A 22,028-nucleotide genomic window follows, 5' to 3' on the forward strand; every position below is an offset into this window, starting at 1 on the left:
GCTATCACAGGCTTGATGATAAAACTACAGCCCTTTTTAAATAGGAATTCTGAAAATTTGTAGGAAAGCCCAATCAGTCTTCTTTCAGCATTGGCAGTATAAAAACAAAATCAGGGAGTGCAGCAAAATGCCACCTGCCTACTTTTGTTTATACAGAATGCGCCTTTTTCGGGGCAATGGGGGGCGTGAGCAAGTAACAAAACATGTAGCTCAGCATGTGACGTAAACAGTGACGTGGGAGGGAAGCCGCGGCTGGTCACACCTTCGGCGATTCTCTCATAAGTTGGCCCGTCCTTCACCGTTCCTGTCATTAATTTAATGGCGTCTTCATTTGTGAGAGCAAGGAGGGCGCGCAACTCCTTGTCTCCCCAGTTGCTCATCTTTACAGTGTCTGTCAGGTTTGTGTTTCCCTCTTGCTACTAGCTGCTCGCTAATTCCTGCTATCAGCTTTTTCCTGTTTATCCACCGTCAGTGGGTCGCGCGTGCAGTGTCATCAACAGCTCCTCCCACAGGTTATCAACAGCCCCTCCCGTTGCAGAAGGGCACCTCGTTCATTTTAAACCAAAAAGGTTCCACCAATATGTCTACCCCTAAGCGGCGGAAAATAAGGCACCTCGGATCAATTCGCCAATCCGGCTCTGTGTGTCTAAACGCTCGCAGCTTGCTGGCAAACTGGCCCAACATTCGCCAAAAATCTGGCAGTGTAAAAGGGGCTTATGGTTATCATGTACAGCATGGTATGTCACTGTTATACTACTGTATGGGCCTCTAATCTTAAAGCAACCTGTGTGATTATTTATAAACCAATGTCCTGTATGTTAAACATGCATACCAATGCAACATCCATGTATGATCACTACAAGAACACTTGGGAAATTAAATCTAATGTCTTTAGCATGGTTGGAGGGGAGAAGGATTTGTCAAAAAAGATCATAGTGACAATGGATTCTCTAAATTGTTATCCTTGGTGGTCTATACATCAATTTGTCTATCTATCCTCATAAATCCAAGAGTCACTGGAAATATCCAAAATGTTTGACATAACCACTGAAGTTCAGATCAGTTTGCAAGATTGTTCAGGCTTCCAAAATTGAATCTGCACATGCCTCACTTTACCACATAATCTGTGTCGAGCGTCAGTCCTAACAGCTGAGATCAGACGAAGGGAGCAAGGAGGAAAGGAAGTGAGGGAGGAGGAAATGAATCTAAGATAAGGAATGGGTTGGTATAACTTTCCCACTACAAGCAATCTGTTGGCAGATCAAAGCCCTGCATCCTCACCCTCTAAGGAGCGGTGTGCATGATTGGCATGCCATTTCAGGGAAGAAGGTTTGCAGGCAGGAAGGTTTAAGGCTTTATCACCAGTGTGAACTCTAAAGTCCATATTAACTTTCACATGAATTTCAACCAAACAACCCTGCATGACTTTTCAGCTGAGAAAGGAGATGGATAGGAAATATCAAATCAACCCAGTGACCTGGTTCAGATGGCAGAGACATGGGCAGGATATTTTTAAGCTGCGGAGAGCAGTGAACCCACGGGTGATGATTAAATTGTGATGCAGATAAAAGAGAACAAGAAACAGACAGAAGGAGATGTAGACTAAAAGAAGGAGCAGACTTCACTACAAACCAAGAGAGTTTACAGAAGTGCTTTAACAAAAACTGGCTCATAACACCTTAAAATCAATACCTTATAGTACTAGGCCTTCATGGTTTCCTGGCTATTTTTAGGAAGGGAAAATAGGTACACAATAATACAAATTACAAAGGTGCATTAACAACAATTAAGCACAAAATGTACGTATATGGCACTGTAAAATGTTTTGGTATTTTGTCCTGCTTTGCTCCAGTGAGAACATTCTTGGGAATTGCCTTTTATCATTCATATATGTAAAAATGTTCTACTTTCACATTTCAGATTGCATTTAAATAACAGCAGGCCTTTTGTTTTTCATTAGTGGGTTACAGTCAAGTGTGATAGAGTAGGAAAATAGGCTTAATTTCCCAGATCATTTCTATGAGGCTGTTAATAACCAGAGTCACACTGGAAGAGGTATGAAAACAAGCATGAAGTCATTATAGCTGTGACGGCTATAATAGGCTCCATCCTCCGCGACCCCTGACAGGATAAACAGTTATGGAAAATGAATGAATGAATGAATGTACATGCATGCATTCACAAGTTCATGCAGCTTTTTGTTATGGCCACCCCCACTGAGAACAGTGTTGACATTTTAAGTTTCTGCAAACCATGTATATGTTGCACACAAAGCTGAAAATGTCCTGACCTGTTGTGAAAAAAACAACAACAACAACAACTATTTTTCTTGGTCTTGAATGGAGGTCTGCTGCTTGGCAGCCATTTTGCCTAGGTATTGCATCATCCACCATCCCCTCCTCCTAATGAGAAACTCAGCCCATATATGTAATCTGAACTGTATGAAGTATACAAATGTAACATATCCGTGGTTTGCAGAAAACATACAGTGCAACATCATATTCCGATAACTGGTGTGCCGCATGTTAGCATAGCCAGCGTTTGCGGGTTAGCTCTCATATTAACTTGATGATTAACCTGGAAATCCACATGCCCCGCCCCTAGCAAATTCGAATTTACTCTGCACAGGCATCTGGCCCCGACGATCAGAGGCCAGTGAATCGCCATCAGACCAATCAGATCAGTCTATCTGACAGAGGCGGGCTCTGGGCGGGCGTAACATGATGAGGACAGCGCTGCGCTGTTAGAGTCTAAAAGTAAACAACAAAGATGGCATCTGCCAAAGGACCGCGTCCATTCAATTTAGCTTTGGAAGAAACGCTAAGCCAACTACACTTATCTTTTTCCTGGAGAGAGGAACAGAGGACTGCCCTAGAAGCCTTCGCTTCCAGGAAGGACATTTTTGCCGTTTTGCCGACAGCATACGGCAAAAGCATAATATATCAGTTAGCCCCACTGTTCAGCAAACCAATGGGGCTTAGTGCAATGAATACGTCACCTTGTTTTTTGCTCTGATTAGCTATCGTGCTATCCAATTTCGTGCGGCGGCATTTAATATGCCTCAGTTAGTGCCGCCCCTTGGTAGGAAGGGTGTATCGGTGAGGGCCAGACTCAAGATCTTTCTAGATTTGAGTCTGGATTTCCAGGCTACTTGATGATGGCATCATTTAGTAAATCCTCACAGAGCTGCTAGCATGGCTGTAGAGTATAATGGCTTATTTTATGCTCAATGTTAGATACTTATATGTAGGCTACATGGACAGAGCCATCTGTTCAAACTCTGCATTCATTTTGCCCATGTTTGTGCAGGCTGTCTAAAAGCTTACAGATATTGACAAATGGAGCAGTAGCCTACCACCTACAGTCCTGCGGCAGTGTAGTGTAGTTGAAGGGAGATACAACCATAGAGCACGACAAATTTTAAAATTGGTGAAAACATAGTGAAAAGAATTTTTCGTCTAAATGTCACAGTGCACTTAATGGCCTCAAAGATTCCCACCACCCACAACGCTGACTCCATTATAAAATACATCCCTCTTCCTTCACAGTTGTCATGTTTGTTGTTGTCAGAATGGTTTGACTGTGTCTGCCTGTAGTGCCATCTATTGTATGTATCTATGCCAACATAAAAGAAACATGGAAGAATGTGGGCAGTGACAGAATCTGAAATCTATTTTCATATGTAAAGGGAGTATAAATGAGCCTTCAGTCTTATTTATAGTAGTGGCATGCAGCAGTCAATAGCAAATGAAGTGCTAATAAAATAGCGAAATATTTTTCTCCAATGCCTTTGTTCTCGTTTTCCTTTTTAATCATCAGCTTTGGTTAAACAGATGTTCAGAGCGTGATGGGACTAGAGACTGGGTGTTCATGCTGAGCAGAGGGTCAATTAATTTGGCCACATTTCTCAGCAGTCTATTTGTGAGTGTTACTCCCTAAGTGCCTCAGCAATAGAAATACAACTATCAACCTACTTACCGGTAAGCTGAAAGCAATGGGATGTTTCACAATTCACAAGTGTATGAACACAGTGTCGAAAATATTTTCACTGAATGATGAAAACACTGTGAATTCTGGATGACCCTCTTAGACAACTCAAACAGCAGTGGCTGTCAAATTATGTTCTCATTCTCTTTTTATTTCTCAGTTACTGCTTCACAAACTCACTGCTACAGAGGCTACAATGAAATGGGATGTGGAATCACTATGCATGAGAATGATGAATTATTATCCGTTATCTCCAGTGTAAAATGTCTGTGTAGATGAGGAGATATCGCATTTGATTTCAATCACTGTCATATGTATATGAGTACAAAACGTACTAGCTCCATAAAGACATTACACACACACACACACACACACACACACACACACAGTATGAATGTCCATAAAGCAGAATTCAAGGGGATGTAGGTGGAAATGGAAAACAGTGCCTACATACTGCAGAATATCTGCTGGTATAATATGTAATATTTACACACCGGGGCATTACCTAGAGCTCGTATCAGTATATTACAGAAAACTCTCTCTCTCTCACTAATACTTCACATACTCAGTTGCTCTGTTTGCTATTTGGTTTAAAGGCCTAGCTACACCTGCCTTGCATGTCAATCAGCTTGTTGTGCTAACCTCAGCAGATTTTAAGTACTCTGTCTAACAGCGACAAGTTTTCAGACGGAACGCAGGCTTGTGAACTTCGATTCTGCATTACCCGCATCAGTCCACTTACTTTGTATTCTGCATGCAGCTGCGTGCACTGGACAGTGACAGCCCTAAAACAACTCAAAAATCTTCACAACAACTAAGAAAGCTGCAGCCACTGGTAGAAGGCCAAAAATGTGTCAGAAAGCTCCAAAAAAAGTTGGCCTTGTGTGATAAGAGGAGTCACTGTTTCAGTCCAGTCTGTAAGTAAGTGAGTAACATTTATTTTTTTTTCACAAACAAAGCTCACAAAGTGCTCTACAAGGCCAACATACAATTTACAAGGATACAACTTTGCTACCTTAGCCCTGCAAGTGCAAAACTGTTTGCACAATACATAATGAAAAACTTCACAGTACGCAACAAGAATACACAAAATAAAGAAAATACAGAGCTAGTGCATACAAGTTACCCAAATGCATGATTTAACAAGTGTGTCTTTAGCTTGCTTTTAGAAGAAACCAGAGTCAAAAGAACATAAGGGTGCAGGTAGAGTATTCCAGAATTTAGGTGCTATGGCCTCAAAAGCTCTACCACCACGACGGAGAGACAACAAATTCAAGACATTTGACCTAAGAGAGCAGGCTGAGTAATACAGGCGAAGTTGTTCAGCCACATAAGCAGGAGCCTGACCGTGTAATGTTCTGTAAGTAAGAATGAGAATTTTGAACTGGGTCCTGTATGTGACAGGGAGGCAATGAGATTTACTGTAGGGGTAATATGAGGTAGACCAAGTAAGTAGTCTTGAAGCCGCATTCTGGATTGCTTGCAGATGATTAAGAGCAGAAGTACTAAGTGAGGAGAAAAGTGCATTACAGTAGTCAATGCGAGATGAGAGTATGAGCATCTCTAGTTCAGCAGTTGAAACTACAGATCTCAGTTTACTAATATTTCTCAAATGGAAAAAACAAGAAATGGGCAGGTGCTTCAGGTGGGTGTCAAATGACAAAGATTTACCAGATATGACCGCTAAATTATTCAGGTTTGAGTGAGCATGAACGGGGGACAACTTTTTTCTGGAGCAACTACCAGATCGGTTTTATCAACATTGAGCTGTGGAAAGTTTTCTGCTGTCCAGACTCTAGGGTCGAGGGACTTAGATAACCTGAAAGGCTCAGTAGCTTTGAAGGAGAAATGAAGCTGGATATCATATATGCAATGTCATATCTGTATATTATTTGTCTCAAGGGCAGCAAATATAAAGAGGATAACAGAGGCCCCAGAAACAAGCCCTGCGGGACACCACATGACAGTGGGGAGGTATCAGACACAAAGTCTCCAACAGAGATAGAGAAACTTCTGTCAGTGAGGCAGGATGAAAAACAGTCTAATGTTAAGCCTGATATGCAAACACAATCACGTAACCTCTTAAAAAGGATTTGATGAGTGTTGACCGCTGAGCTGAGGCCAAGAAGTACTAACAGAGAATAATCACTTGCATCAGAGGACATTAAAATATCATTTGAAACTCTCAGATGAGCAGCTTCAGAGTGCTGATTCTGAAACCCTGACTAAAACTTATGTATAATAAATACTGAGTCTCTCCAATGCAGCAGTCTGTCTGTTTGTTCTGCATTTGCTGGTAGGCAATATATCTCAAAACCTCTGAACAGATTTCAATGAAAATTTGTTTAGGAATGAATGATAAGTTTTTTGTGTGGGTCTGGAACCAAAATGAGACCATTTATTTAGTTTATGTTTTGGCACATAAATCCAAAAGTAGCTAAATCCCCTGAATCAAAACAAATGTCAGTATAGATATCAAACTGAACAAACTTCACAGCATATTGATTACCACCAAAGGCAAATTAAAATTTCACTTCTCAAGTTAAGTCCTTCAATAATGCATGTTTAATTTCAATGATGTCCTGTTTCAAACAAACTAGATGATAGAAATACAACTGACAGTCTTCTTGTTACCCTGAACATACCAACAAAGTACCAAAGTGTATCAGCAGTATCCTGTTGATACACAGTAGTCTAAAAGAATACCCATAATGCAGTGCAACTCTAAGAAAGACATGTTGACAACCCAGATATTTTTTTTTTCTTCGTCCCACCCTACTGTGCTGTGATTGGCTAGTACTAACCCTAACTAGACCACTTTGCCCTCACCCTAATCACTTCCGACCATGACACGTCAGTGTGATGAGTGGGTCAATTACAGCAAAGTAGTACCAGCCAATCGCAGCACAGCAGGGTGGGACTAGGCAGTGTAGTAGAAGATACTGAAGATACTGTATCTTCCACACAGCCGTGACTCGCAGTGAACACCAGAACATCCATTAACCCTGCGTGCCGCTCTGCTTCTCATCAGTGCTGAAAGCTGATGTGGGGAACATTTAAATGCAAATCACCTTGATTAAAACATTCCAACTGTACAAAAATGAACAGGTAATGAACCTGCTCAGTATTAGCAAAGGCCCAGAGGGTTATAACCTCTATTAAAGAGCATAATCACAGAAGCTCTCTTTCACATTCAAGCGTATGATTGTCCTCTGGATAAACTTGAGCAAACATTCCACTGTGCCACTAAATCAAAGTAACTATATAAATCTAAACCTACTTGCAAGGTCGGCCTTCTCATGTTCACTGTCTTTATCATTTCTTATTTGTGTTCTCTTGGTTTATCTGCATTTGATTCTTTCTTATCTCTCTTACTTGGAGGGCTGCATTGTGGATCTGAAGCCTCAGGCATATTCGCTGCTCATACGCGTGTATGTAAAATGTCAACACTCCCACATTTTACATATGAAATACTTGCATTAATATACACTTTGTATGTTGAAGGTGGGTGTTTCACGTAGAGTACATAGAGAGGGTTTTTGGTGCCTCACCTTATCTAGAGAACATCTTTGTATAAACTGCAGCTAAAACAAGAAGACGATGATGTTCACAAGAATCATACCACCATCATTTGTTTTTCCGTATTTTATCACAGTTTCCTGTCTTTTGCTGAATCTCTAACATGCTCTTGTATCTACAAGGTTGGTTATGGCCTTTTGCCTGGTACACAAATGAAGTCTACATCAAAGTTGGGAGGAAAGATGTTACTTCAGGTCTTAGATCTTTTTTAAAAAAACCTTTATGTAACATCGTTCCCGTAGATGAACAAGTTTTACCCCTTGGGCATACACTGTACAATTTGAGCCCATTTCTTACCCAATTTTGAGCCGCACGACTTATCTTAAAGTCAGACCGAATTTCAGCGTCGTCTGGTGTCATTTGCTGTGCAGTGTAGTGTAGTTGGTCAAGTGTTATAAGGTTCTCACACAGTTGACACAGTACTGTGAACTTGCTAACTGCAAGATGAAGAGAGAGAGATGGACTTTTTAGCCCTTCTCTATGTTATTGTGAACCTTAAAGCTCCCTGTTATAGCGAACAAACTTCCAACTGCCCGCAGACGCAAAGCTTTCAAACAAAACTTTATTGACAATTGTCATTAGCCAGAACAGTTCGCAGGGGCTTATAGACAGTTCTATTGTCTTTTTTTTTTTTACGCGTACAGAGCCGTCAGGTCATGGCTTGACAATTACACTACACCTTGTGAGCACATAAATTATGAGCTTTACATCGCAGACAATTTACCCATACCGTGGGAGTTAGTATCAAACAATAACATTTCTAAAACAGGCTTTAATCATACAGTATATGCCCAGCTTTGGTGCTACAGTTATAAGTGTCAGATATGTTTCAACCAGATTATTTAGATGCTGTAAAAGTAAAATGAAGATGAATAAAATGTGATTATCATTTTAATGATAAAGCATACTTTCATGAAACATTAAGGATAGGGATGCACCGAAATGAAAATTTGTGGCCGAAGCCAAAGCCGAATAATATTAAACGCTTGGCTGAATACCGAGTACCGAATACCGAATATAGTTGTTTAGTTTTTCATTAGTTTTTGCAGATGAACCCCCTCCAGATTAGTGTTGTCACGGTACCAAAATTGGATCCCACTGTACGATACCAATGAAAATATCATGGTTCTGAGTAGTATCACGATATCATAGCGAAAATGAGGCAGATGTGCCTTTTGTCATTTATAAAAAGATAAATCACTTTTCTATTATAGGCTATATCAATGATATTTCAATGGAATAAATTACTTATTGACTTATTCATACTTCAAAAACAGCATCAATGAGTGATGAACATAGGGGGGATCAAAATAAAATAAATAAATAAATAAAATAAGAATCAACCAGCCACCCTCCTCCCCTGACAGTCCCTTCATAAGTAATGAACAGTCCCTAAAGTGCGGTGAGGTTTGTGGGCCGTGAATGGCTCGTTTCTCCTCTGACATGTCACATACCTGTGTTCGGCTGGCTCGGCCGTTCAGGTACTTTTGGGCAGTCCACACGCCAAGAAGAGGATATTATTGGAGCCGACTTATCCGTTGCTGGTAAGCCGATGGCCGCCGTATTTGACAGGAACACATTACTGCCTGTGTCTGTGACTCCCGTTCAACCCACAATCGGTGGGATTCGCCTTTCGTTTCTGCTGCTGGTTGAAATCTGTAGGCTGCTCGCACAGCGTGCTGAATGATTTAAGCCTATTTTGCTCACTCAAAACTATTTTTAGTCGCAAATGCGAGTGCGGTTACGGACGGATCGCCACACTGCCGACATTTTAATCCACCCGTCACGGCACACTGTTTGATTGCGTTATCAAAACCGCGCCGCTATTATTCGGCCTTGCTTTTAACTTAGTCCACCAAATACCAAATGTGTGTTTTTTTGCAATATTCGGCAGAATATATTCGGTTACCGAATATTCGGTGCATCCCTAATTAAAGATTTGCATTTTCTATTATTGGGATTTTTTCATTCTACCTGCTGCATCAAGTTTGGCATTAGCAGGCTGCCCTTCAGGAAGTGGGGGCCCCAGATTTAGCAAAGGGGCCCGAAACTGAAAGTTGAAACAGATTCTTAGATGTGTGTGACCACAACATGACTGTAGTATGTTAGTAAATGGCTCTTTGGGATTGGATAAAAGTTGTTATCTTTTGGCAGACAGCCAGTCAAAGCTATGAAAATGTGATGTGAAAAACCCTTTTGAGACATTGCAGCAGCTTCTATGTAAGGAGGTTTGTATTGGTCTCCTTGTAATTACAAAAATTTTACTTGAAGTCTTTTGGTCTTTTGTGTGTTTATTGATTATGTGAATGAGTGCTTCACAGAACAATTTTCCATGACAATGTTTAACATGCGAGCCATCACATTACGTTCCAGACAGTAAACATGCTCATGGCTTTCACTAACGCTTTCAAAGCACACTTCATTTTATTCTTAATGCATTGAAAGCTGCTCTAATCAATATTATTATTAATGTTTATTTTTACAGTGGATTACATGACAAAGTGTAATGTGAAAGATGTTGCTTGTACTGATGCACAGAGAATAATTATCCGACCATGCAGTTTTTAGCCTTTAGCCCCCAGCGTAACTGTTTTGATGCGCTCTTTTCCTCCTCATCAGTGCCACTTTCAGATGCAGCAGGGGGCTGTTTTAGCAAAAAAAGCTCACATATACTAACTGTATGCTACCTGCCCAGCAGCCAACAGCAGACAGACAGTTAGGGACTACCTGGAGAGCATAATATTCGCATAGCAAAGCATCTAGCAACTAAAGAGCCAGATATTTTTCTCTGGAGTTGGTGGAGACTAAAATAGAGATAAAAGAGAGTGGTTCATTGGGACACACGCTCACACACACAACTTCAAATAAATGCTTATGTTGCTCTGTGTCTCTTGGATGTGTAAACAGACAAATGCTATAACAGCTTTCTTATGTGATAATGTGTCAATACTGTGTTTCCATCTTGTTGCACTGCCCCCAAGTGGCCACGATGAGTAATTGTTGCTGATTTAAATGAGGTGAAAAAAAACAGATCAATGAAAACATTTTTTTTTTAAACTGACTTAAGGTCTCTAGTATGGTTCAAGCTCCAAAATCACTGTATCCTACATTTCCCATTATGCTAATAGTATTTTATTTTCCTAAACAACCCCAATCTGGAATTTGTTGGAAAAAAAAGGGTGATCTGGAATCCCAAGTCAAGATAACTCCAGTGATGTTATCAGTTTTAGTTAACTAACGGTATTATCAAAATGTTTTATAAAATTACTTCAGATACACATGCCATGCAACAATGCTGCATTCACAACTGCACCACACACACAGGCAATGCTGCATTCTCTGCTTTCAGGTTTGGTCTCCCTCTCAAAGGCAAGGTGAGAATGAGACCTGATAGTTGAGAAGAGGGCCATTATCCTTTAAAGCCAAACACATTAAACCTGACTGAGAGGATTCACGGAAGCAAATGGATAACTCAAATGTTAAATCGCAAGCTGACAGGCACAGGGGAGTGTCAAAGGATGCATTGTTAATATGGATGGATGGAGGTGAGACTCGCTTGATTTTACACATGAATGCCACACACAGCGCTGTACACTTAGAGCGGGGATCTTTTCACGAGTGAGCAACCAAATAATCCCCATATCTGCGCTCACTGGAACACTTCCTGTTCTTGAGCATCTGTCTATACGTCTCGGTGTCTTCACAAACACACACACGGCAGGTGTTTGCTTAGTCACACACACGCAGAAGTTGATCACATGCAGTAGGCACCTAATACCTTCTTTGTGCTTTAATCAATTCATCCAGCAGTGAGCAGCTAAATCATCATTTGTAGAATATCTAATCATCCTCCTCCACCTGGCTGCGCCACAGTCTAAGAGTCATCTGGCACTTTCTGCTGTGTGTGTGTGTGTGTGTGTGTGTGTGTCTCAACTCGCTTTCCATTATTGTGCAGAGTCTAAATGTTAATGTCCTGATGACAAATCTGATCAGAGTTGTGAGAGCTCAGAGGACCTTTTACTTTCACTAATAGAAATAACAAGACTAAGAGTCTACAGCCATGATAGCTGCTCTGTCAGACTGTAGCAAATGCTAATGTTAGCATGGCAAGATCACAGTGACACAGCAAATAGTTAAACATCCTAGTCATGCAGGTTAGCATGCTAACATTTGTTAATTAGCGCTAAGCACAAATTACATCTGAAGCTGGCGGGAATATTATTCGTTTTGCAGGTATTTGGTCATAAACCAAAGCACTAAACATCCAGCTGATTACAGCGCTAGGAAAAGTTGAGGGATCCCAAAAGCGATCATAATTCATCAGGGGGACAAGAATGCTTGCGCCAAACTTTACAAACATTTGTAGTCTAGAGTGAAATGCCTCAAATAGAGCTGTAACAGTTTGTGTATTCGTAACCGTCACCGTCCCCTGCACAAAGACACATCATGGAGCAGATGGATGTGAAGACACCTTGCGCTCCTCCACCTTCAGCTTGAGGATGGCCCACAGGTGCACAGGTGAGTTTAGGGCTGGATACATACTTGGCCAGTCCATCACCTTCACCTTCCTCAGCAAGGCAGCTGTCATCTACTAGGTGTGTAGAACACGTGTAGGCTTGTTTTAAATTTATATGCATTCATTCATTTCCTGTCTTTGGACTGCGGGAGGAAACTGGAGTACCCGGAGAAAACCCACAATGACACATGGAGAACATTGAAACTCCGCACAGAGGGGCTCCCCCACCCAGGGTTTGAACCAGCAACCCTCTTGCTGCGAGGCAACAATGCTAACCACTGGGGGCGTCGGTGGCTTAGTGGATAGAGCAGGCACCCACTGTACAAGGCTGTTGCTGCAGCGGCCCAGGTTCGACTCCAGCCTGTGGCCCTTTGCTGCATGTCATTCCCTCTCTCTCTCCCCCCCTCACACTTGACTTTCCTATTAATTAAAAGGCAAAACTGCACCAAAAAATATCTTTAAAAAAACAAAAACAAAAACAATGCTAACCACTATATGGACGTACCGCCCTAAATTTATATTACCAGTTCTTAGTCATGTAGGGACTTGTTCTCTCCAAGTTTATGATGAAAACTAGAGTGTAAAATCAATATTCTATAAACTTAAAAAAAAATAAAATTAAAAAAAAAGAGCCAAGACACACTTCCAACAGTGCTTAGTTATTAATTTAGGATGAATCACATTATGGCATTGTTATGGTTCTGGTGAACTCTATGATACTGTTTTGTAGATTAAATAAAGCATCAAAACATATGTGTGCAACATATGAGTTCAACTGGGAACAGAATCAATCTCCCCGATAATCTAATTAGCATACCTGCAGCGTACCTGCAGTGTCAACATACCTGTGGAGTCTGCAGCTGCTGCATAGATGTTCCCAGTTATTACAGTGACTCAGTGCTCTCTCTTTGTCTCTACATCACTCCATATCCTGCAAGCCACTAAAAGTTTGACAAGGGCACTTGAGCGACAGTAGCCCCCACAGCTGCAATCCCTGACCTTCCTACTGAGATTGTCTTACTGTGTGCCCTTCTCTGCCGCCATCTTCAACCAAAGCACTTTTTTCTGTCAAATGTCGATAGGAAGTGCAGAATCAGTTTCTGGCCTGTTGTCTGATATTGCAGTAGTTCCAGGACATTTTTAAAGTTAGTTGAGAGCAGGACAAAGAGAGCAACATGACATGTTGGGGGTGTCTAGGGGTGTGGAGTCAGACAGAAGTGAGCCCTACAGACCTGAAAATTACTCCTCCTCTCTGCTGCAGGCTAGAGGCTACATAACTACTACTACTATAACACGCCTGAAACCTAAAGGAACTGATAGTGGTTGTGTTGCATTGTGGGTCATGTGGACCCAAGGTTTTGATAAGGAAGAAAAATACCTGGGGAAACAAACACAATATCACTGGTGCTGCATTGATGTTGGTCCTTTTTTAAACTGCTCATTCTGTATCTGACAGTGTCATAGGAATTCAATGCTTTGTGCTCTTTTAAGGTTAGGGGAACATTATGATCATTTTTTGTAATGGTTAAAAATCTTACAGTTACAGTCAGGGAGTCATCAAACAGCGGTCGCCTGTGTTAAAGTCCAACATTTTGGACCCTGGTCTCCTCCCTCTGTGGACTATGACATTATAATAACTTGCCAAAATTTGCCAAAATGACCGATACTCACATTTTTCTTTGGGGGATTTTCTCACACTCAGAATTTTGAAGTGGGCTGTCTTTGGTCGCAGAAGCTCTAGATCTAAATCAGCCATTGTTTTTGACTGATGAACAAAGATTTTGCCATGTTTCTTTCAGATCTGACAAATGTAAAGAGACCTGTTCAGTTTGCTTGTGCATTACCATCTGTGGCGCACTGACAGAGTTGGCTGAATGAACTGCAGTTAAAGGGATAGTTTGGATCTTTTGAAGTGGGGTTGTATGAGGTTAAAGTAAGTGTATTACATACAGTAGATGTCAGTCAGCAAGCCCCCAGTTTGGAGAAGCAAGCAGGAATACTGCCACAGATGCTAAGCAATGTACTGCTGTGGATGAGGGCAGCAACTGGATGTATTTTAGCCACCTAAAAAAATGCTCCCATCAGAAAAAAAAGAACAGTTTAAGTGTACGCTATATTTAGAATATTTTCCACTGCTTTACTTTGCTGCAGACAGCCATTTCAGAAGCCATTAATGTGTTCAGTTCCCCATCCATGCTCTCATCAAAGCCACCAGACTCCATTGAGAAAAACAGCAATTGAGCAAGCAATGCTCGCTGAACACAGGAGCTGCTGGTCCACCACTGCCTCGATCAGTAAGTACGTTTATGTTATTGTGTAACTTTGGTGACTCCAAACTAACCCTTTTAAACACCAAAGTAACACAAAAACACAAACAAACTAAGTGATTGAGGCAGCAGTAGATCTGCAATACCTGTGTTCAGTGATGTTAAATTACTGTTTCTCTCAACAGAGTCTGGATTTCAAGAGAGAAAAATAACAGCAGTCTGACGGCAAGGTAAAGCAGAAAAAATACTCGCGTACACTTAAACCAATAATTATTTTTCAATGTGGGACATTTTTTAGGTGGCCAAAATCCATTTTGTTGTTTCCCCCTCCACAGCAGCACATTGCTTCGCTTCAGTGTCATTAATCCTGCCTGCTTCTCCAAACTGGGGGTGTGCCGACCGCCATCTACAGTATGTAACACACTGACTATGGATAAGAACCTCATAAAACCCCACTTCACATCCAAACTGTCCATTTAAAGTCAAGAGGACACACTCCCATCAACATTCCTATAACATTACACTAATACCAAAACTCTCTGTTAAATAGAGCTACAGCAGAAATACTTTTTATCTGTGCTGCCAGTGTTAAACCCTTCTGCCAACCCTTCTAGAGGCCTCAGTGTCGATTCAACCTTTAGCCAACAGCTCATTTACTGAGTTACATAAAAGTAAACCATGAAAATCCCCTAAAGTTTACTTAAAATTCATGGCACCAAGAGGGACACGATTTTTCTCAATGTCTCTCCGAAAGATTATACTCTTTCAGAGAGCTGTTGAAACCCATCTGGCATATCAGATGTCTCCTTCTTGTTAATAACAGACAGAATTACAGCCTAATATATGATGAAGACTCACATTTCTGTTTCATGCTGCTTAAAATGGGATTTGCAGGAAAAGTAATATAAAATAATAATGTGGGCTCATCAAGGCCTATCATAGCCCAAATCATCCTGTTCTCAAGGTAATACATTATTTTGTTTCAGGTGCTAAACTTTTGCAGTGCATGAAAATGCAGCCTTGAAGTAAAAGGAATGGGTATGGCATACAGAGTCACTCACAGGTATGCAGCGACTGATTTGGCTCATCTAAATCAGCAGACATATTTCCCACAGTGCGTTTATGCATTCGTTCAGTTATTTTTGATGCAGCAACATTTCACATGAGCCATAACTCATCAGCATGAAGCCCCATCTGAGCATCCGTTGGTTTCTGTCACTGGCCAGAAATCTGGTGCATGAAAGAACTTTCTATATCTGCATCACCATCAGCTTTGATATGATCTGACTCAACTAATGCATAATCTTCCTATATTTGGAGTGCATTGTGAGCCCAGAACACATGCTCTCACTCCATTCAAAGTGCTCCAGGGTGGAGATGAACCAACCAACAGTTCTTTTGAGCGAAGCACAAAGCAGCCTATCTCCTCTCATGTATCCAAATCAATAAACAAAGAAGGAATTGGTTCTATAACAATTTCCCTAAAATTAAATCATCAAGAAATCATCATTTCCATTTACATCATATTTTTCCATGTGTAGACTTCAAACAGTAATGCCCTGAAAAAGCTCCAGTGTTGGAGGAATGTTGTACAAAACATCAGAAATATGAGCGTATGACTTCTCCATTCCTTTGTTTTTGACTATTGCCAACACTATGGCCAACACTCAACAAGCTTTGTTAGCATGCTTTGTTCTACTCATCATTCCTGCCTTGTAGTCAGTCCTGAGAATGAATAAAAAACTTTGACAGTGAAACTTGAATCAGCCACTCATGCTGCCACATTATATGGTAATTAATTAGTAAAAGTAATGTGATTACTGACAGGTCTAATGTGGAGGATTTAGTGGCATTTAGCTGTGAAATTGCAGATTGTCACCAGCTGAAACTTATCCTATGAGCCAAGTGTGTAGGAGAGCAATGAAGGCCAACACAAAAATGTGAATGGCCCAATCTAGAGCCAGTGTTTGGTTTGGGCTACTGCAGAAACATGGCAGTGCAACACGGCGGACTCTGTGGAAGAGGATTCGCTTCATATATGTTTGGCTCAATCTAAAGTATTGAAAACAAAATGATTCTTAGTCTCAGACAATTATGCAGTGAAAAAACACACTTATATTATATTCCACTTCTATCAATATATCCCCCTAAATCCTATACACTGGATATTTAAATTAACCATCATTATTTATAGAACGATGGATAAAATGTTATTCACACTGTGTCACATCACAACTACAGCGATGTTGCTGTGAGATGGACATTGTGTATATATACTTCATACTTTTCTAAAAAAAACAAAATTGCAATGCATATTGGAATATTTTAGGCATTTTTTTCTACTATGATAACATTTTTAAAAAAAATAAGTTTTCATTTTTTCTGCACATCATGATATGTTGCATATGATGCCAATATTTGCATAAAATAAAACAAATATGTTTGCTGGTTCAAAGTTTTAGAGGTTTTAGAGGCACCTGGATGAAACAGGCCTCCCTGATTGTAATGACAGTGAACAACAGGTAGAATAGGCTACATTACATATGAGGCAGACACCGCATTAGTGTTAGCATCAGATGAGAGACAGAGACCATCATGCACCCTTCAGCTTCACTGTCAGGTAAAAGAGAGCTTGGTGTGCCTTCGAACACTTGACAGCAGCTGGGACACTTTAAAGTTTGTAAAGTTAAGGTCCAACAGTTACTCAATACAATAACCTGTGTCCAGCGTTCTAAAGTGGTTTATTAATTGTCGTTGTGCATTTGAAATGATAACTACCCACTCTTTGAAAGATGTTAAAACTCGCCTGCTCTTTGCTGCAGGAACCTGCGGGGGGCTCATGTGTTTGCGTTATGGCGCTGCTAACACTGACACTAATGGCTTGACCCAGTCATTAAACCTGCTAATTAACACTGGGTTACATTAGCCATGTGATGCTAACAGTTATCCCTGTCACTGTGAGTGACTCTGCTCCAGGCGCAGCAGTAGTCTCATGAAAAACAGAGGGAGAGGAGCAAGACAGGGCTGAGTGGATCAGTACATGTGCACAGCCCTACAATGAAATGACATTTTCTGCAGTGAGCAGAAATCAGCTGAATTTGCATTAACTGTTGTAATCAGAAAATTCTGGAGGGACTGACGAGTAATTTCTAAGAATTAGATGCTTCTATTTCTGAGGATTTTAATGTCAGTGAGTCAGCAACAACTACGTTTGTCAGTGTTAACACGATGTTGCTACAACACAACAGTAAAAGGGCAGGTGGAGCCACAGGGCCCAGCCAGGTATCAGATCATGATTCCATGCTTTAGTTACCACTTGCCTTGACTGCTATAACTCCTTGTACATGGGAGTCAGTCAGTCCTCATTGTCACGCCTGCAGTATGTGCAAAATTCTGCTGCAAGGTTTTTAACTGGTTCACGTAAATACGAGCATATTTCCCCAAAGCTCGCCTTTCTCTAATGACTCTCTGTCTGTTAAAGAGTTAGCTACTGCATTTGTTGATAAAGAACTTCATGGATTGGCTCCCTCTCACTTATCTGATCTTTTAATTCCCTGTAACCCACCCAGGTCACTCAGGTCTTCCGACCAGTCCCTTGGGCTCAGCGGAAGCTGAGGGCCGACCGCACATTCTCGGTCTGTGGAAGAAACTACCCCGCCACATCAGATTCTCCCCCTCTGCTGAGTCATTAAAAGCACAGCTCAAGGCCAACCTCTTTTCTTTGGCTTCTGAATGTACTTGAATCACGAACACTAATTGGCTTCTTATAATGGTTGTTTATTAGTTTGTGCATTACTCAGCAATCTCCTTTTTTCCCTGCCTGGTGTGTGCATGATTTTGTTGTCTGCTTTGTTGACCTGTTTTTATGTTGCCTATGTTTGTAAAGCACTTAGGTCAGCACATGTTTTTTATTCAAATGTGCTATAAAGCTAAATTTGACTTGACTTGATTGGCTGAGGGAGGGATGCAGGGAGGAAGATAAACGTGAGGGAGATGACAGTCACCCCTGCAGAAAAGTAGGCAGTCACCAATAGTCAGCTCTGTGTATGTGACTGTGTGTGCCGGCTCACCAGGAAAGTTTCAGGTGCTTAATATAGGCAGTTGGATCATAAGTTCTGCCTTAAAGGAGTATTTAAATGTTACCACTTACCTTGATCCAGATCATATTCCTCCATGGTACTGACAAAGTGAGGTCTGGAGTAGAAGTTATGCGGCCCCGGTTGCTGGAGGCCCCCCAGGCTGAAGAGGCTCCGATCATTTGTGGCACAGCAGGAAAAGGCCCTCCGGCTCGGGATGCAGGGGTAACGTGTCCAGCTCTTCATCTCCAGGTCAAAAGCCTCCAGCGCCGTCACTGGCATCTTTCCCTGACGACCACCTGGAGGAGGCAGGAGAATGTTCATCAGGGTCAGAACACATTTATGATGATATGGCTTCAAATGTCCACAGGTTTGATATCTGTTCAAAATTTACTGAGAATATAAACATGTTCAGACCAGAGGAAATTTGTCATAGATCTAACGACAAAGTTCAAAGGCTGTGCCTACATGTATACAGATATTTAGTTTTAGGTCACTAAATTTGAGATTTTTAAAAAATGACTTCTAAGGTGCAGAATTTTTTAAAACTATGCTTGTTGTTTGTTTGTTTGTCTGGACCATAGACTGTATAAAAATATGGACGTAGTCACAGTGACGTCACCCATTGGTTTCTGAAGAGCGGGTTTGAAGCTCAAAGTAGGCAGCTCTGGCCATCACCATGTTGGCAGTGCCTAACTCTGCCCAACTCCCGGCCAATCAAAAATGGGCAAAGAGGCCGGCCAAATGAAGCCTGGTTGCTTAAACACGCCCACCTCGCTCGAAGCTGCTAAGTTAGCTAAGGCTAACAAGCTACACTATTTTGGCTAGCCCTGTGGTGTTGGCTGCTCCCGCTCATGCTCCTGCTTGGTACCAGCTCCCTCACGAAACAAAATATACAAAAGGCACAAACACGGCTGAGAGGTCAGGTTCAATGACTTGCAAATTAGCTGAGATGACGCCTAGCAGACAGCCAGCGGCTACTTAGCCACCTGTGATGGCGCCAACTGTCACTCAAAGTGACCATGCCCTTAATTATGCACAACTTTAAGCCTTAATAAAATTTAAACGGATGAGTTATAAAAAAAATTCACCCCCGTAGTTGTCATGAAAGGGGAAATTAACTATAGAGACCAAAACCGTTTTTTTTGTACCAGGTTATAAACACGTTTATTTCTGCTTTAAAGTTGAGCATTTTAACATGGGGGTCTATGGGGATTGACTCGCTTTTGAAGCCTGCCTCAAGTGGCCATTCAGCGAACTGCAGTTTTTGGCACTTCCGCATTGGCTTCACTGTCATCCCTGGAGGTTGCCGCTTGGTCTGGACATGTAAAACGGAGCATTTGAGAAACAATGATGTCATTTCCTTGTTTTGTGAATGCCCATTGTTACTACGTTTACTTAGTAAATGGACCTGCACCACTCAAAGCCCTTTTTTCACAGCGAGTCACATTCACCAATTCACACACACATTCATACACTGGTGGCGGAGACTACCATACAAGGTGCCACCTGCTACTCAGTTTTTAACTCACTCACACACCGATGGAAGCATCATCGGGAGCAATTTGGGGTTCAGTATGTTGCTCAAGGATACTTCGACATGCAGACTGGAGGAGCCGGGGATCGAACCGCTGATCTTCCGATTGGTGGACGATCCACTCTACCTCTGAGCCACAGCTGCCCCTCATAAGCATACAATAACAAAAATGGAACACTACCTGTTTGCTAACGTTTTGTTAGCACTGCTTGATCTAATGACTACTTTACACTTCAGCAAAGTATTGCTGCACCACATCAGGGACGAGCGGAGGCATCTGCTGCCGCCAGTGTTTTTGCTCCACCTAAGCATCTGCGGTTTGAAGTCTGCCAGAAATCATTGTTTTGGATCAGGCCCAGTCAAACCAGCAGTCCTTGGTGGGACATTTTCCACTGTTGATTTGTAGTCGATGAGGAGTGGAAGCAAAAGTTTGCGTGTCTAGCGTATCACTGATTTCTTTGATTGAACTCTGTAACCATTAAATCAAATGAGAAACAACAGAGATCTCCAATAGGTGTTTTGAAAAAAGGTAGCATTAGCCTTTACTACCATTGAGACAAGGGGAGACTACTGAAGACAGCGAACACCGGCCAGCGTTTGAAGTCGTTTTTGTGTTCTAGTGTGAAAAGTGGAAAGAAACACATTGTAAAACCGAGGGTGAAAATAGCCACTCGCAAAAAAATTTGGTACGCATGTAGACAGGGCCTAAGAAAGCCCATTTTTATTGTGTTCACACGCTCTAGGAATGATTGTAGTTCTTAGGACACCATTCTGGGGGATTTTTTATCTCCTATTTGAGAGTACATACTCTCCCAGCACCAGAGGAACCTTCAGTGATGTAAGTGTACAGTGAATGGTCTAACACATGAGCCAATGCAGCACCAGCAACCACCATTTTTAAAAACCTGTTAGCTGTGTAAACAACAGACAACACAAAACACAAACAACAGCTTGTAACAAAAGATCAGAAGAAAACAGGGATGAATGGACTGACAGTAAAGGCTGGGATTTACTGAGCATGTATGCAACAAAGGAAATACATACAGTTTTGACTCATCACAACAAAACAGGCTTTGGCCATCTTGCATTATTTCAGTGTTTCTATTCGCGGTGCGAATGCAATGGCCTGGTTGTTAGACACAGCCATGTTTAAAGTTACTTCCCTCAAGATTATTAGCAACAGATAACATGACGTGGCATCTGCATAAAATACATTAACAAGAATATTAGCTATATATGAATACAGCCACAGACTTGCAGATACACATTTTCTGCATGACACTGTATGTCCTTGTTTGCCATTTCCTTTTGTTGCTTTTTAATCCCCTGCTGTCACAAAGCTTCCTTGGCATTTATGTCAAAGTCTGGCAAATGCACAGGCCAGCACTGGGACCACATTTCATTTTAGACTGAAAGCAAAGCACAGCAGCAGGGTGCTCCCCTAGGACGCCTACAAGTTGTTTACTTCCAAAAATCACGACTTATCCTTGTAAAATATAACAACAAGGGGAATATAAAGTGGTGAGAGAGGGAACATATAGCAGGCAGTATAATGTGAATGACAGGGAGAGGAAGGAGAGGTTGAGGTGAGTGCTGGACAGTGTGAGAGGGGTGTTGAGGACGAAAAAAAAGACAGAGGGGAAGGAAGACGAAATGAAAGGAGACGAGAGAAGAATACAGAAACAGAGGGTGAAGAAGACAGAGGCAGAATGAGGTGGAAGAGGAGAAAATGAGACAATGACACAGAGAAATTGTGCAAAAGCAATACAGGGAAGAGAGGAGAATGTGGAGGAGTGAGAGAAGAAAGTGGAAGAGGGTCAGCTGGAGTAGGCAGGGTGGCATGGAGATCGATAGCAGTAGCGAGACAAAGAGTCGAACTGAGTGGGAAGCATTAGAGTCAGAGAGGTGTGAGAGAAAGAAGGACATATTGAGCTGAAAGATCTGTTGATCATAATGTTACAGAGGCATTAAAAATCCACACTAAAATAGAATTCATAATATGCAGTATGTACAGTATACTCTGTATACACCTTTTTTTTATACGATTGGATAGTTTACAATGAGAT

The 22,028-nt window shown here is 41.5% G+C and overlaps 1 protein-coding gene across 1 annotated transcript in view; it reads right to left on the bottom strand.

Annotated features, from left to right (window-relative positions):
* The window catches only part of LOC126403394 (kelch domain-containing protein 8B-like), a 201,659-nt gene that overhangs the window by 50,955 nt on the left and 128,676 nt on the right, over positions 1 to 22,028 (bottom strand). Inside the window, exon 3 of the mRNA XM_050066030.1 lies at positions 18,500 to 18,724. Within this exon, the coding sequence (XP_049921987.1) occupies positions 18,500 to 18,724 (225 nt within the window). The remainder of the gene's footprint in view (positions 1 to 18,499; positions 18,725 to 22,028) is intronic.

Source organism: Epinephelus moara, chromosome 16 (genome assembly GCF_006386435.1).
Source record: "Epinephelus moara isolate mb chromosome 16, YSFRI_EMoa_1.0, whole genome shotgun sequence".
In the NCBI taxonomy this organism is placed as follows: Eukaryota; Metazoa; Chordata; class Actinopteri; order Perciformes; family Serranidae; genus Epinephelus; species Epinephelus moara.